Source organism: Apteryx mantelli, chromosome 1 (assembly GCF_036417845.1).
Source record: "Apteryx mantelli isolate bAptMan1 chromosome 1, bAptMan1.hap1, whole genome shotgun sequence".
Classification (NCBI taxonomy): Eukaryota; Metazoa; Chordata; class Aves; order Apterygiformes; family Apterygidae; genus Apteryx; species Apteryx mantelli.
In genome coordinates, this window is record NC_089978.1 from 16,748,310 (window position 1) to 16,764,217 (window position 15,908).

At 40.9% G+C, this 15,908-nt stretch overlaps 1 protein-coding gene across 1 annotated transcript; it reads left to right on the forward strand.

The window, feature by feature from the left end:
- The first annotated feature begins 1,115 nt into the window (after positions 1 to 1,115).
- On the forward strand, positions 1,116 to 11,644 carry BIRC2 (baculoviral IAP repeat containing 2). Its single transcript, XM_067289840.1, has 9 exons — positions 1,116 to 1,269; positions 2,860 to 4,895; positions 5,001 to 5,100; positions 6,304 to 6,382; positions 7,110 to 7,158; positions 8,197 to 8,439; positions 9,613 to 9,867; positions 10,005 to 10,046; positions 10,876 to 11,644. Exons 2-9 carry the CDS (start codon positions 4,019 to 4,021, stop codon positions 11,067 to 11,069), a joined length of 1,839 nt encoding a protein of 612 aa, XP_067145941.1. The 5' UTR covers positions 1,116 to 1,269; positions 2,860 to 4,018; the 3' UTR covers positions 11,070 to 11,644.
- Positions 11,645 to 15,908: the final 4,264 nt, after the last annotated feature.

Consider the following 15,908-nt stretch of genomic DNA (forward strand, 5'->3'; position numbering starts at 1 on the left):
CAGATTTCTGTATGCATAGATAATGTCTTAAATCATTCCAGTGGAAATTTACATTCTCTTCTGTCTTTCTCCTGTTCTTCCCCTGTGATTTCAGTGACTGGAATCTTTAATTGGTCATGACGCTTCTCTTCTCATACGCTACAGTGCAACCTGTAACAGGAAACATAGTTAAGCAACTTGTGTCTTATGCCAGCATCAAGGAGAAAAGGTAAAATTGCAGGGTGGGTGCAAGTCCTGCTTGCTTCCCACCCTCTACCCAACACGGGGAGGTAGCAAAATACTACCGATGAGCTACATCTGTAACAGGCTTCTGCTGGGACAGCTCTGCTAGCAAAGGGCAAACCGTGAAGCAAGGCCCCCATTTTGCTAGGACAGGCTGTCCCGAAAGTAACTGTGCTTTCTTCCCACTGGTAATTAATCAGACCAGTCCTTTTAGGGAAGGACAGACGCTCAGGACACAGATAAAGAAGTCACCGCCGAGAACACAGAGCTCTTTGACCCGTCCCCGGCAGCGGAGCGCGCGGGGCGGCGCCGGCCCGGGCCCAGGCGGAGGCCGAGGCGCCGGCGGCAGGAAGCGGCGCCCGGAATTCCCCTCGCGCCGGGCCGCGCGGGGAAGCCCGAGCCCCGCGGGTTTCCCCGGCGCGCAGGAAAGTACCTAATGTTCCTGCTAACCGCGGCGGCGGCAGGGCTAGACCCTTACTCATTGCAGCTACTCGAATGAGCAAGAGGGCAGCGAGGCTAAGCGCAAAAACCCCCACCCCGAGTCAAGTCTCGCTCGCCGGAGACCCCAAAGCGGGCTTCAAAGGGAACAGGAAGAGCCCGCGGGCAGGCGCCCGCCCTCGGGAGTCTCCCCAGAAGGATGCTCATCCCCGTCGGGAGGGCCCGTCCCCGCCGGGCCCGGCCGCGGCAGCGCTCTCGGCCCGCAGGGCAGCGCGGCGCGCGACGACGCCGACTGCTAACGGCCGCCGCGCGGCTGCGGGCAGGGGCAGCGCGCGGTGACACCGACCGTTAACGGCCGCCGGGCGGCCGCAGGCAGGGCGGGCCGGGGCGGTGGAGGCCGGCCCCGCCTCCAACCGTACCCTGCGCCCGGCCGCGCATGCGCCGCAGGGAGGCCGGGGCTTTCCCGCACGACGCCCCCGTCGGAGTTTCCGCGGGCCGGGGGGCGGTGCCCGCCGGGGGCGCCGCGTCCCCCCCCGCCCCCTCGCCGGTGCCGTATATAGGCTGGGCCGCGCCGCGAGGTCGGCTGTTGCGGGGGCCTGCGCGGAGAGCGTGAGTCAGCGGGGAGCGGGCGGCGGGGGAGGGGGCGGCGCGGCCTGGCGGGGCGCTGCGCTGCGCCGCGCCGCCGGGAGCGAGTTGCCGGGGCGGGGGGGGAGGCTCCGTCCCGCGCGGCGGTCGCTACTCCGCGGCGGGCCGCGTCGTGCCGGGCAGCGCCGGCGGCTCCCTGAGGCGCAGCGTGTGCCGCGGCGGCGGTTCGCTGCCCCTTGGGGACGCGGTGGAAGTGCCTGGCGGCCGGGCCCCTTTGGCCGGCCCGGGGGCGGGTTTGGGCCGCGGCCCGCAGGTGCTCCGGCGGCGGCCGAGGGCCCGGTGCCTCGTGGGAGGCGGCCGGGGCTGTGCGCGGCAGCGGCGGCTGCCCGGCTTCGCTGGGCGCTGCGGAGCGGTAAACAACAGGTGGGGGGTGCCCGGAGGGGAAACGCGGTCCGCCTGATCTATAACGCGAAGGTAGAGGAATATCAGATGGATATTTTGAAATCTTGAAACTGCAGTTTTCTGTGTTTTTTTTTTTTTTTTTTTGATAAATACTAGCTCTCTGGGGTTAAAGAACTGCTCGGTGTCACTGTGTAGTAATAGGGGGAAAAATCCAGCGAGATTCAGAGATACTGGATGTTTGTGCGGATATCAATGATACTCAGGGTTGTAGTAGAGGTTAATACTAGGAGTATTTGGCAGGTAAGACTCTCAGGATGTCAGATTTAAACCATCTTATTCTTACTGGATTTATCAGGGTCTCTGTTGTTATGTTACTAGCATTTTTCTTTGAAGTGTCTGATTTTTGACCAGCATGGAGACTGGCTTAATGTTTTGGACTAGTTTGTTCACATAAGATAATACCCCAGTCCTAAAATCTGTGTTAAAGGACTGGTTTTGTGTAATATATTTTAATTCATTTTCTCGATGGTTAAAAAACTAGTAGTAGTATGACCATATTAAGCATAGATTTACTAAGTGCTATTGAAATGAGTAGGAAATGCTGTGTTGTTCTCCTGTAGGTGATTTTCTAGGGTTATATCATTATGAGAAGTCTATCCATTTTGAGTCCTTCCTGGAAAAGCTTTTTAGAAGCTGATTGTGCAAAATATACTGCTTTAAAAAAAGCCCCTTAAATTTAGGAACTTTGAACAAATTCAGAGTTCCACTGATGTCCTACACTTAGGTATCACTGGATTAGACTAAATAGAAATTCCAGTAGCCTTAATTTAAATCAATTTAAATTGCTTTAAGCTTGCAGGCTGTTGTACAGCAAAGATCCAATCTAAAGGGATGTAACTTTGTCAGTACAAGAGCTTACCTTTAATTACCCTGATACACCTTATGAACAAGCAACCTGATTTATCCATCAAATGCTTCAGCTTGTGGGGTAGAGTCTTCCATATGTGTTAATAGTAACTGAATTAGGTGTGTGAATTCCACTGCACAAGAAAGTATGTAAAGCTCACTCCACAAAACTTTCTAGCTGATCTTTCAAAAAAACCCATAAAACTTTACAAGCTTAGTGTTTCAATTTCTGTATCTTCTGTTATAGTGATATCTTATATGCTCCTGCTGTGTATTTTGAAATGCTCTTTTCTTTCTTCTTTACAGGTTGTGTTCTACCCAAAGGAATTAAATGATTGAAACTATAGATACTTAAAATTTCTTCTTGTGAACAGTCAGCATCAATATGGAGGCGTAGGCCCCTTAGAAGGGACTTCAGTCTGAACTCTGGGAGGTAGTTTTGTGCACAAATAAAGGAACTAAAACATTAAAAGTTGTTTTATCTGAGGAGTCTGTTCACTTTATAAACATGGCATGCAGAAAAAATCTAATTAATCAATATAGAACATTAGAATGTCCCAATATAAATCAGTTTATTTCTGTTAAATATGGTAACTCTATACTTGTAACTAAGACACCAGGGTAAAACTAAAATGGTCAGCTCAATCTGTGCTGAGAATGCTATAGACAAAAAAGCCTGGGGCTATTCCAGGCCTGTTACTTAAGACAGTTCATCCTTGTCAGTGATAGTGTACAGGATTTATTTATCTGGTAGCTGAATCCTTGATATATGCAAGGTTGAGTATAAGCGGACTTCTTTGGTTTTAACAATTCTGACTGTAATAATATGCAGAAGTCAAGGTTTCTTGGTAGTCTATTATTAGCAACTATATTAGATGATGTTCAGGGGCTTTTTTCTTAATGCCTCTTGAGCTTGACAACAATTATTTTCAACCTCCTAATGAGATTTACAAACTAAAGTCTTTACAGGTATGAGCTACGTATTTATCAGATCTCTAGGATGACGTAGTTCGTAAATTAGTATGTTCTAGTCAAAATTGTCTATTTGGTTGCCCCCTGTTTTAGTTTCTTTATTGATGAAGGATTTTGACTAAACCCATTTGAGGTTTTTCACTTCTGGACCCCACCTCTACCAGCCTGGCTAATTGATATTGTTCTCAGATGTACAGTGCAAGGAAAGTATATGATGGATAATTCAAAGAAAAGTCCTTTTTGACATGCTTTCTGTACTTCTTGACAAATTGGAAATAGCTTTTGCACTGAAAGCAAAGGAGAGCTTGGCAAGTGTTTAAAAGCTGTTAATTATGCAACTAATTCTGTTTACATGTGTGTTCAAAGTTGCACATCAAAATACTTCACTTTCAGGTTGTTACTTTTATATAGGCAGGGGTTACTCAAATACCTTTAATGCACACAACTACCTCCCAGAGGAAGACTTGTCCCATTCTTCCAAAAATAGTCCATTATGAACATAATGGAAAATAGCCATTTCTTGGCTAACATGATGAAGCACAGTGCTCTGTGTGATGAACTGAAGTATGACTTATCCTGTGAACTCTACCGAATGTCCACGTTTTCTACTTTCCCTGTTAATGTGCCAGTGTCAGAACGGAGTCTTGCCCGGGCTGGCTTTTATTACACTGGTGTGAAAGACACAGTTAAATGCTTCTGTTGTGGCTTAATGTTGGACAACTGGCAACCAGGAGATAATGCTATGGAGAAACATAAACTCTGCTATCCTAGCTGCAGTTTTATTCAGAATGTGCTTTCAGTTAACAACCTTGGAGGATTGTCCTCTCGTTCTGCCTTTTCGCCTCTGGTTGCGAGCAGTTTTGCACCATCTCTACATTCCATAAACTTTACTCCAAGCTTAGAGCAAGTTGGCTATTTCAGTGGCTCTTTTTCCAGTTTTCCTCAAGACCCCATAACTACTAGGGCTGTTGAAGACCTCTCATGTTTGAGACTGAAGCTTCACGATTCTTCCATGAGCACAGAAGATGCTAGACTACGCACTTTTCACTCATGGCCCCTGACATTTCTCTCACCCACTGATCTGGCAAAGGCTGGATTTTATTACCTGGGGACAGCAGACAAAGTTGCTTGTTTTACCTGTGGTGGCCAATTGAGTAACTGGGAACCGAAAGATAATGCCATGTCAGAGCATCGTAGACACTTTCCTAACTGCCCTTTTGTGGAAAATCTTACTCGAGACCAACCAAACTTCAATGTTTCTAATGTGAGCATGCAAACCCATGAAGCACGTGTTAAAACATTCATAAACTGGCCAACTAGAATTCCAGTTCAGCCTAAACAGCTTGCAGATGCTGGTTTTTACTATGTAGGTAAGAAAAGCTGACCTCTGATATAATTCATATTGTTATGTCAACATTTGTTTTTAAAATTGCTGTGAACGTTTGCTAGATATTTCCCTTTCCTTTCCCCTAAAGGACGCAATGATGATGTCAAGTGTTTTTGCTGTGATGGTGGGTTAAGGTGCTGGGAATCTGGAGATAATCCATGGATTGAGCATGCAAAGTGGTTTCCAAGGTAACTTGCAAGATCCTTATCATACTTCTTACAGTCTTGCTGCTTAAATAAAACTTTTAACTTTGGCTGATGTATACTGCATAGCACTTGTTCTGTTTCTGTTTTTAAGTTCATATTATGCACCCAAATGAAGAGTGAATTTGTACATTTCATGCATATCTGTCTAAAAGCACTGAAGTGTTAAGGTGGCCTCAGTTAAAATGTTTCTTTATTAAGCATGATATTTAATGCTCTTTACTTTATAATTAAAAGCTGTGTGCATCCCCAAGTCTTTGCTAGCAAGTGATGTTGCATTGTTGATGAGCATACTTAGATAAGAGAAGCAATCAAAAAGGGGGTAAGGGGATCAAAAGCTGCTGAGAAGTGAAGCAGGACAAACTTTTAACTTCACTGGTCTAGTTCTGTACCCATGTTGAATGCTCCTGAAATTGTCATTTGGCTGATAGTTTAGTCTTCTGGGTGTGGAAGGGCTTGTGAAGGAGAAGCTCCTGTTTATCATATCTCTGCTGGAAAAATGTCAAACATAACTTCTGTATACACTTCCCTATAATTAAATGACAGTTGTGTACGTAATTGCTATCTATTTATGGAAATCTCCACCTACATTAATGACAAATAGCTGCATTTAACTTCAAGAAAGCTAACAGGAATTCTTCAAACCATAGATCTTTCAACAGTCTTTAATTTATCAGCTTCTATTGAGTTACATGATGTATGTAGACCTAAATAACACTTTGTTTCCTTCTGTGTTGCACCTGTCAGTAAACATACTTAAGAGAACTCTGCATTAATGAAGCAGATACACGACACCACCATCAAAACTGTACTCTTTTGAATGACTTGTATAGGAGATAAAAATGGTGAGATGATGCGAGTGAGAAACAGTCAATTTATCACTACAGTCTGTAGTGAAGCTGACACGGTTGCTTCTCTTGTAAGGCCATTTCAAGTAGAAGTGGTAGTAGAATGGTAACTGCTGCCTTATATACCTAAAGCTATTGACTGCTGAACATCACAATGAGAGCTCTATTGGAACATTGTCCAGCACTAGGCTGCTTCGAGCTTCCAATGCAGACAACTCTTCTGCTTCAGTAAAGAAAGATAAACATGTATTTAAATTATGTTGTGTTGTTGCAAAGTGTTTCATTCTTGATTATTCTTGAAAGTAGAAAATATAATTTAGTACACTTGTTAATGTTTCAGGTGTGAATATCTGCTTCATGTAAAAGGAAGAGAGTTTGTAAGTCAAATTCAGGCCAGGTTCCCCCATCTTCTTGAACAGGTAAACTTTACTTTTTGAACTGGAAAAATCAAACAGTTACATAAGTGATGTGTTGTTTTGGGGAGTTGGGTGCACCCTTCTACCTAATTTCTGCGTATTTTGGTAGTAGGTTTCTGGGTAAATGTACTTTTTAGAAAAATGAAATTAATGCTGAGCTAAGCCTAATGAGTTGAAGCATTAGAACTTACCCTGTACAGGATTAGTCATGGAAAGTGTTTTGTGAGAACTGATAGCTTAAAGTGGGTGGTATAGTATTATAGTAATACAAAGGTTACAGCACTCAGTCATTTACAGACAAACCTTGTCCTACTCCTTATGAGGCAATGAGAGCCTTCCAGTCTCCTTGTCAGGAGAGGGAAGTTCTGATTTATGTAAGTTCCAGTGAGTAATTAAGACCAGTAATTGCTATTTCAGAAGTCAGCCTCAGACAACTCTTAATTCCCTATGCTGCCCCCTCCTCCCCCACTATTTTTAACCATAGCTCTTCTGGTAAGAGGAAGCTGAGTGAATAAATGTGGCTCAGAAAAGCTTCTCTTCATAGAAGTCAGCACTGACTATATTGGTTATGTATTAAACAAATGTTAGGCTTGTGTAACTACATGCAAAATACTTAACAGATACTATTCAAATAAAGTTTAGCATTCTTGATGAGAGAAGAAATGTGCTAGAAAGGTATGTAGAGGGGAAGGGATACTTGATACTAATGCAGTTCCATTATGTTCAACAGCTGTTATCGACCTCTGATACACCTGTAGATGAAAACATTGATCCTCCAAGTATGTATATTAATATAACTTGAAAGGCACATTTTCAGACTTCTTCAGTACTCTGCAAACTTAACACTTGGCTATCCAAAATTAACTCTAACAACTTTAAGTTTCTTGGAAACAGCAATATTGCACTTTAACACTTATGTAGCTTTAGCATTATATGGACAAATTTCCAGGAAGCTTGTAAGAGATCTCATGTCTTGTTTTTCTTATTTTTATAATATCTCATTAAGATTTTTGGTTTTGAAGGCCTGCCATCTGCTGTGTTTGTTTTGTTAGGCTCATGGTTGGGTTAAGCAAAACAAGTCCAATTGGCATTTGCTAAAGTGACCTAAGGTATTGAACTTTGTGGAACACTTGCTCCACAAAGGTGAAGGGTGTCATAATTATGCATGTCATGTAACTCCATTTTAGGTGCATAGCTAAGTAAATACTCTGAGCTGCAGTGGTCAGGGAAAGGGTAGGACAAGCTGGTTAAGTGAAGTCTTTCTCTGTGTTCCCTTTTGAGAGTGGAAGCCTAGTTGTGGTGGCAGTAAACTACTAAAGAGTGAGTAGGTTACAGTGGTCATTGACTCACTGCTCCAGATCAGCATGTACTATCTCATGTGCCTGGTGCTTAATAAATTGAATGGAAAATACTGATCAAGAGCTGAAATAGAATGGTTCTGTTTGTATAACAAACTCTTAATTTAGAGGTGCCAGCTGTCAAAAGAGAATTTTTTTCAAGGATGAAGTTAGAAATTTTCTGACTATCTGGGGAGGGAAAGCTAAGACACAATTGAACGCTGTCCTTTTTCTGGCTTATCTTTGATTTTTAGTGAAGGCTTAGCACTGATCAAGGCTTATTGTGAGTTCAACTCAATTGAATCCGAGTAGCTGGTTTCCATTTAAAACCAGCTACTAAAAAAGCCTGTTTAACCATTGAACTTTCACAATATGTAGCATTAGAAAATGAGTGTATACGTGTGTGTAGATAATGTTGAATGTGTCTGACCTGCAGTGTGTGGGGTTTTTTTAAACTTAGTATTGCTTTTCTTTGATTAGTTATTCATTTTGAACCTGGAGAAAGTCATTCAGAAGATGCAATCATGATGAACACGCCTGTGGTTAAAGCTGCCTTGGAGATGGGATTTAGTAGAAGGCTAATAAAGCAAACGGTGCAAAGTAAAATCTTGGCCACTGGAGAAAACTACAAGACTGTTAATGATCTTGTGTCTGATCTCCTCACTGCTGAAGATGAAAAGAGGGAAGAGGAGAAAGAGAGGCAGTCTGAAGAAGTGGCATCAGGTACACATGGGCATGAATAAAACAAGAAGTGTCTTGTATACTTCTGCTTTTGACCTTTTATAATTTGTATTCACTAAGTGATTTAATGTACTTGCTACTAGGATGAGCTTCTGTAAAAGCATTATCTGGGTATCTGCATGGAACTAGATCAGTCTGGCAGTTTGTTTTGAGGAGGATGATTCAAATGGGCACCAAGTGTTCGGACTTGCCTGATTTCACAGGAACAAAGCCTTTTTTTGTCTGTGTGCCTTTGTATTACCATTAATCAAAAATAAATGGAACAAAGACTTAGCACATCACTTACTTCTTTTACAAACTTGTTCCCTTATGGTGCTTGAATTGATGAGCCAACATAACCACCTCCTGGAAGAGGCAATGAACTTTCACAAATGTCTTCTGTAAGGTGACAGGAGGTCAACTTCTCTCTATTGAACTCATAACCATGTAGATTAGCTATTCAACACTCTACTTGATGCATCTTTAACATTCCCTATTGTTTTAAGACTGTGTAAGTGGTCTTGTTTTGATGCTTAATCCAAATTTTTGAGTCTGAAGCAGTAATGAAACTTCTCATTTACAAATTGAATTAAATGGCTTCTTTCCTACATTTGTATTCTGTCACAAAAGTGGAGGTGGGTTTGACTATTAAACCTTCATGAGAATGATTTTTCTTGTTTGACTCTGGGGGGGGAAAAACTCCTGAGTTTTGTAGTTGTGCTATACCTCTTTTGCACATAATTCTCTTGGAACACTTTTTAAAGTAAGCTTGATCTGTCTATCTCAGGAATGCTTTTGGCTGCCACTGACTGAAGTTAGTCTATTAGTTTTTGACAAGTTAGCTGTGGTGTTATGCAGAGGCTTCTTGTGTTTTCTTTCCAATTCTGCAAAGGATACAGCTCTTGCTGGATGTGAAGTTAGACAAGATCCTCTCAAGCTTTCATCTAGAGAGGGGAACACAGGCTTTCACTGGTGAAAGGGCTTCGGCCTCTAAACTGCTGTGTGGTTTTCTTAAGTTCATTCTTGCATGTAAATACCAGTGAAACTGAGGTTTTTATTAATGATATGTAGTAAATGAAAAGTTTGAGAACTTAAGTGTGTGTCAGTTATTGTTAGTAGAAATGCAGCTTGGAGTACTATATTCCTAATAAACATCTAATCTGCTTTGTATTTCAGATGATTTGTCCTTAATTCGGAAAAATCGAATGGCTTTATTCCAGCGTTTGACCTGTGTACTTCCAATCCTTGGGAGTTTATTATCGGCTAAAGTGATAACTGAACTTGAGCATGATGTTATTAAGCAAAAGACTCAGACACCGTTGCAAGCAAGGGAGTTGATAGATACAGTCTTAGTGAAAGGAAATGCAGCAGCCAGCATATTCAGAAACTGTCTACGAGACTGTGACCCTTTACTGTACAGAGATTTATTTGGTAGGTCTCTTAAAAGTATGTCAGTTTATCAAAGTCTAATAATCTGCATTGTCAGAGCAGTCTAAAGATGAAAAAACTGAGTTCTTTAGGAATATAGACTAGCCAGATGACTAAACGTTCTTTTTCTCTTATTTTAGTGGAGAAGAGCGTGAAGTATGTTCCCACAGAAGATGTTTCGGGTATCTTAAATTCCACTTTCTTGCTTAAAAGGGAATTGTGGGTCAATAGCTGCCATTCTTAAAAACAAACAAAAAACCTTTGAGTTAAGAAATGAGTTTTATTACCCCATCCCTAACTTGCTTTGGTAAGCTGGGTTTAATCTGTATAAGTTTAGTGCATGGGCAGACCTGCGAGCATGTGTATCTGCTGTAAGGTATATTCTGTGCCATATGCAAGTGCTTGTGCACTAAGGAAGAAGAGTTTACTGAAGCTTGAATTCAAGTACTCTGACTTTGATCCTGGGTGCAAGCTCTCATTCAGGCATTCTGTAGAGATCTTCACTTTTCCAAAGTAGACTGTGGGTATCCTAAAATCTAGCTGGGCCAACAGCTGGATGGGCAAAACTTGTCAGCCATGGGTTTGTTTGTTCCAGTCTTTTCTCACTCTTGTAGTATAAATGTATTTGAAGCTTAATATGCTAATAGACTGCAGTAAAGTGTACAAGCCTGCTTATAGCTGACTTCCACTAATCAGACTGTACTTTGTGCTTCTAATATCCGAAGAAGAAAAGTACAGCATATGTTGAAATATTAAACCTTAGCCTCAAGAACTATAGCTGGCCTCCAGTCCCTGAGGTGCTTCTTCATTTTCTTACAGAAGTGGAAAGTAAGGACTAGGTAGTTCCTTGTGTGCCACTCTCCTTGCTCTGGAAAATGTGCTTATTCTTGCTGCAGTCTATTATTGAATACAGCTAGGAAGTAAGGTGTGGCATTAGAATGGAATTGACCACTTTCTAATCCAAATGTGCATGTATTCAAGCTTCTAAAATGTTAAATCACTTTTTTCCAGGTTTACCTATGGAAGAACAATTAAGGAGATTACAAGAGGAAAGAACATGTAAAGTTTGCATGGATAAAGAAGTTTCCATTGTTTTTATTCCATGTGGTCACTTAGTGGTGTGCAAAGAATGTGCACCTTCCCTTAGGAAATGCCCTATTTGCAGGGGGACAATCAAGGGTACAGTACGTACATTTCTGTCATAAGGAAGGGAAACTTGCACTTGCAGAATAATACCTTTGTTTCTACAATTGTCCAAGTGCTGAAGTTTAAGCCACCAGTGTCTTAATAGAAAATTGTGATACTGAAGGTGATTAATCAACTACTTAACACAGTTGTATACTAGTAAACTATGTTGTCATTATGAATATACTAGATCTTCCTTGCCAAAGATGATTTTTCTATGTAGAACTGACTAAATAGTAAGGTGAAGTTTTCAGTAGCTTTCCTCCCTGAATAGGGAAAGCAGTTCCATAAATATGCCCTTATGACAGTTTGAATAAAATACTTTCTGTTCAAGTTCCTAAAATGGAACTCGGCATACCTATTCGTGTGAGTTCCCCTCCACAAAGATGTGAGGAAATATAGTTGAGATTGTTTGTTAATAGTAAACTTCAGCTACTGTTCTGGTTCTGTGTTGGCTTTCTTGTGGGGTTGGGGGAGGAAAGATAAGTTAACCATTGCAGGAGCAGCAAGGTTTTTTTAATTCTGTTCATGTTTAGACCTTTAATATGTATTAATAGTTTATGAAGACTGAATTAAAATACTTCTACTTCCCAAATGAGTGCTTGTTTATTTTCATTTGTTCCCATTGTTGGCTTTTCTCTGTAGGCTGCAGCAGCTAGAAAATGCTGTTTTCCTGACATAAGGTTTTTAACTTTTATAGGAAAAACATAAAATTTTAATTCTGCTTAGGTGTTCTATTAATTTTGAATAGGGAAGTGGACTTCTTGGAGCTTGGTGATTCCCTTTGGGCAAAGCAGGGGCCTCGGACTCTTATTATAAAAAGGAGTAAGAGTAACAACATTGGGTACTTTCCTTCTGCGTTGATTTTTAGAGAATAGAAATCCTGGCTGGGCAATGGTTTTCATGACCTTAGGGACAAGGCAGAGGGCAGCTATGCAGCAATAAAACCTTCATGCTAAGGATTAAAATGTAGAAGCTTCTTTTCTGCATTTGAAACTTTACAGTGAATGTACATGTTAAATAGTAAGATCTTCCAGCCTACTTTGAAGGCTTGGTTTGTTTTGCAAGCTGGTAATCCAGCAACTTTTTTTAGTGGCTGACTTCTGCTTTACCCTTGCTTTCATATCCCTGGGTCTGCATAATGGATACCTATTGAGAGAAAGTGTTCATGGATACTTCTGTAGGATGTCCATGTTGGTGTAAAATAAATACTGGCAGGATAACTGCATCAAATCTTGTTTTCAACTTGCCTATCTTTGAAGTCAGTCTTCCTCAGTCATATGCTTAAGTCAAGTGTAGACCACTCAGTCTTCAGACTGGCCATGGATAAAATGTTTTTAATGGGTATTTTGGTGTCTTAATATAGTCTCTAGTTTGATGTGAAAATGCTATTTGTAAGGCTTCAGGCTGCTGACATCCACAAATTGTGTGTATGTAACTGACTCTCATCACTTCATATGTAGTTCTGACCTGTATGGGTCTTAACTCTTTTAGAAAAGATAGCACCCTATATGTATGAAGGTTAAGTGCATACTTTGGAGAGACTTGTGCAGGCTGTGTAACTTGACTGGATATAGGGATTTGTCCTTGTGTAATGGTTGTGGAGTGTTTAGAGCCCATATTAAGTGAAGTTAATGTGTTGTCACTATCAAACAAATTTCTGTCCATAGTTGTAGATGTTGTCTGGCATGTGTATACATCTTTCCTGGTGTATATCTGAAATATAATTTAACAAGAGTCCTCTCTCTAATTCTGTAAAAAACCCTCTGGATCTCCTAATCTAATGCCCTGCCATCTTGGGAAATCTGTCCACTGGGTTTGGAATTTAGACTGTGTTTAGAATTAACAGTATGTTTTATTTCTAGTATAATTTCAGCCACAGAATTGAATCAAACTAAGGCTAGGCAAGTGGGTCAAAACATTTACTTTTGAGTTAATCATGTGGTTGACACTGATTTGCTAGCAGTTCTTGGATGCTTCCATCAGTAGTAACCTAAATGGCTAAATTCAGTGAGGGCAATTGTGCCAAGGAGAAAAAACACATACATTCAGATTACCTATGTTTTTGCCCTGTGTTTCTGTGTGGTATCTCCTGGGCTAGAATACCTTTCAAAATAATACTGGAGATGATAGTTTTGAAATAGTCTTGCTTTGTTGTCTTGGGGGAAGGGAATGAATCTGGACTTGTGTACTTTCAAATATTTTTCATGAGAATTCAACAATACTGGTTCTTGGCTTCATCCATTCTTCCATAATTTCTGTAATTCTGTGTTTAATGCTGTGTATTAGCTGACAGCGTGGTTATTTTAATGCTTAAATTATATATCTTATAGTACATAGGATTCTTGACTTTAACTGTAGATTAACTTACTGTAATTCTTAAATGGCAGACTTTTTTCTCTGCAACTTCATGTACATATTGTCCCTTTATTTTTTCTATTAAAAATGTAAATGCTTCAAACCCAGCAAGCTGTTTTAAACAGCTTTGATTCATATGTCTTTATTCTTCCTGTTTAAAAAATGTTTCTAAAGGCTCTCTTGTCCTGTGTAACAACTTTAATTGTTCAAGGATTATGAAAGCTTGATAGGGAGTAAGGTACATGACTTGAAATTTGATGTTCAAAAACACAAAATAGTAATATAAGAACCAAGTATACTTTCTGTAGATTAAGATGAGACTCTGCAGGGGGAGCTGGAGAGGTCAAGCTCACCTCAAGAGTCCTGAAATGTTTCTTAGCGTGTTAAGTCTTTGAATATGGGACTGAGGAATAGCCCCTGTTTAAGGATAACAAAAATATAGCAGGAGACAGATGTTCCAAGCTATGCATGTTCATTTAGACCAAGTGTGGCCACTTTTTTTTTTTTCTTCAAACATCACAGTAACTACATATAGATCAGATGGCAGGATATACATAGCTTTAGTGACTAAGTGATTCAGGTACCTAAACATAGGTGTCCAGTGTTATTTGTGGTGCCTGAGGGTATCTCACAGGACCTGTGACATACCTGTCAGGCCTGGGTGATAAATGTTTTGAATGTACTGGAGAATTGAAAATGGCTGCCTGTGTCAAGCACCTGAACAACTCTGAGAAGTGGAAGAACTTTACCTAGAAACTACTAGGTAAAAACTTCTTGACAACATTTTAGCAGGAAGGCTAATCTAGGTTACTGCTTCCACCCTCTGCCCCTTCAGTCAGTTGTGATTGCACTGATCTGTAATGCTGTGCACTTGAGTAGTTATGGTCTTCAGTGCTATTACAAAAAAAATACATTAAATCAGTTGTCTGAATGGCATTGCAGATGGAACCTTGACATAATGTTAGACCATGGAGAAGACTATCTGCATAGTGTTAACTAATGCTTGAGGAATATCTAATGACTGTTACTTCTGTGAACTAGCTGATCATGTTGTTCACATTTCATTCCATGTCCATCTCCTTTAAAAGTTGAGTCAAAGCTTTGAAAAATGCTTAAGAGCAGTGTCCTTTGGCAGTGCTGATACAGCAACAAGGGAACAGTTTATTCTCAATTAAACTTTCAGTCACCTGTTATACAAGTTTTCCAGTAGACAATAATAAACAGCCCCCCCAGCTTCCTGTGTAGCTCTTCTGATTAACTTGAGTTCTCAAATGTCAGGCTTCCAAGCCTGCTGCTTGTATTGAGCTGGCAGATAGTGTTTGCATGGCTTACAAGAAAGAATCTTTATCACTTTAATTCAATAGTCAGATTTGCTGTAGGATGATAGGCAATAGTTGCTGCTTATAGCAATTGGCAAATGCTTTGAGTGGTGCTGCCCATATCTGCAAAGACTCTAGCTCAGAAGCTGCAGTTTCTGATACTGGTCTGAGATGCTGCAAGATGCAACAGCTTCACAAGCAGCAGCTGTATGTTTTTGTGATGCAATTGCTGAGAAGCTTTATGATAATGATTTTTGCCTTTTCCTGTTTTTTTAACTGAATGCATGTATCTCTTCTCTCAGTTTGCTTTTGAGCATTGATCAAGAGGCCTGACTCTTCCAACTGAAGGCAGCGTGCAATCCTAGCATCCATGAGTGATTAGACTGACAATCATAATGACAGCACTGCTTTTGTTTGCAGAAATGAATGGCCATGTATGAAATATCTAGGAACCCCATTAGTGCAATAAAAAAAGCCAAAAAACCACCCACCTTTGTGGTGTTTGTTTGTAGTGACTGAAAATGTTACTGGTTGTTTAGTAACTCCATAGTGCCATGCTCAGTTTGATTCTTTAGCTTTCATTTGCCTCTCCTTTTTTGATGCCTTGAAAGGGTAGGCTGAAACTGTAGTGTATTCATCTGCCTTAAGCTATGTCTTGTGGCAACTGTAGCACAGTGTTTCTGGGGTATGCAGTATTGTTTCATGTTACAGATGGACTGAACCTGCAAATTTAGCTTTCTTATTTTTAGCTTTCTTATTTTTATTTTTCTTATTTAGTCATAAAATGACCCACTTCAGGTATGTGAATGTACTCTGAAAAAGAAAAGGTATTCTCTGTTCTTGTTCTGCTGAACCAGTTGTAACAGGATTATTGGTCACACTTGCTCAAGAAGTTATTTGTGAAGGGAGTAAACTTCCTGGAAAAAATGCTAAATCTTCAGTCCTTGGGCTGTGTGGCTTTTTTTTCTTCTGTTGAGTAAGTGATCATAAGTATTACTGGAGTTCCAGTGCAGCTTCCTCACTGACTACTGCTGGCTTGGGGCCCTTCAAAGTGGGGTATTCTATACATCTTGTATAAGGAAGAGGAAAACTCCACAAGAGTGGACTCTGCTGTACTATTTTCAGAAATGAAAAGGCAAATTATCCTTTTGAAGAGCTGTTTTGACCTCTAAGTACATACCA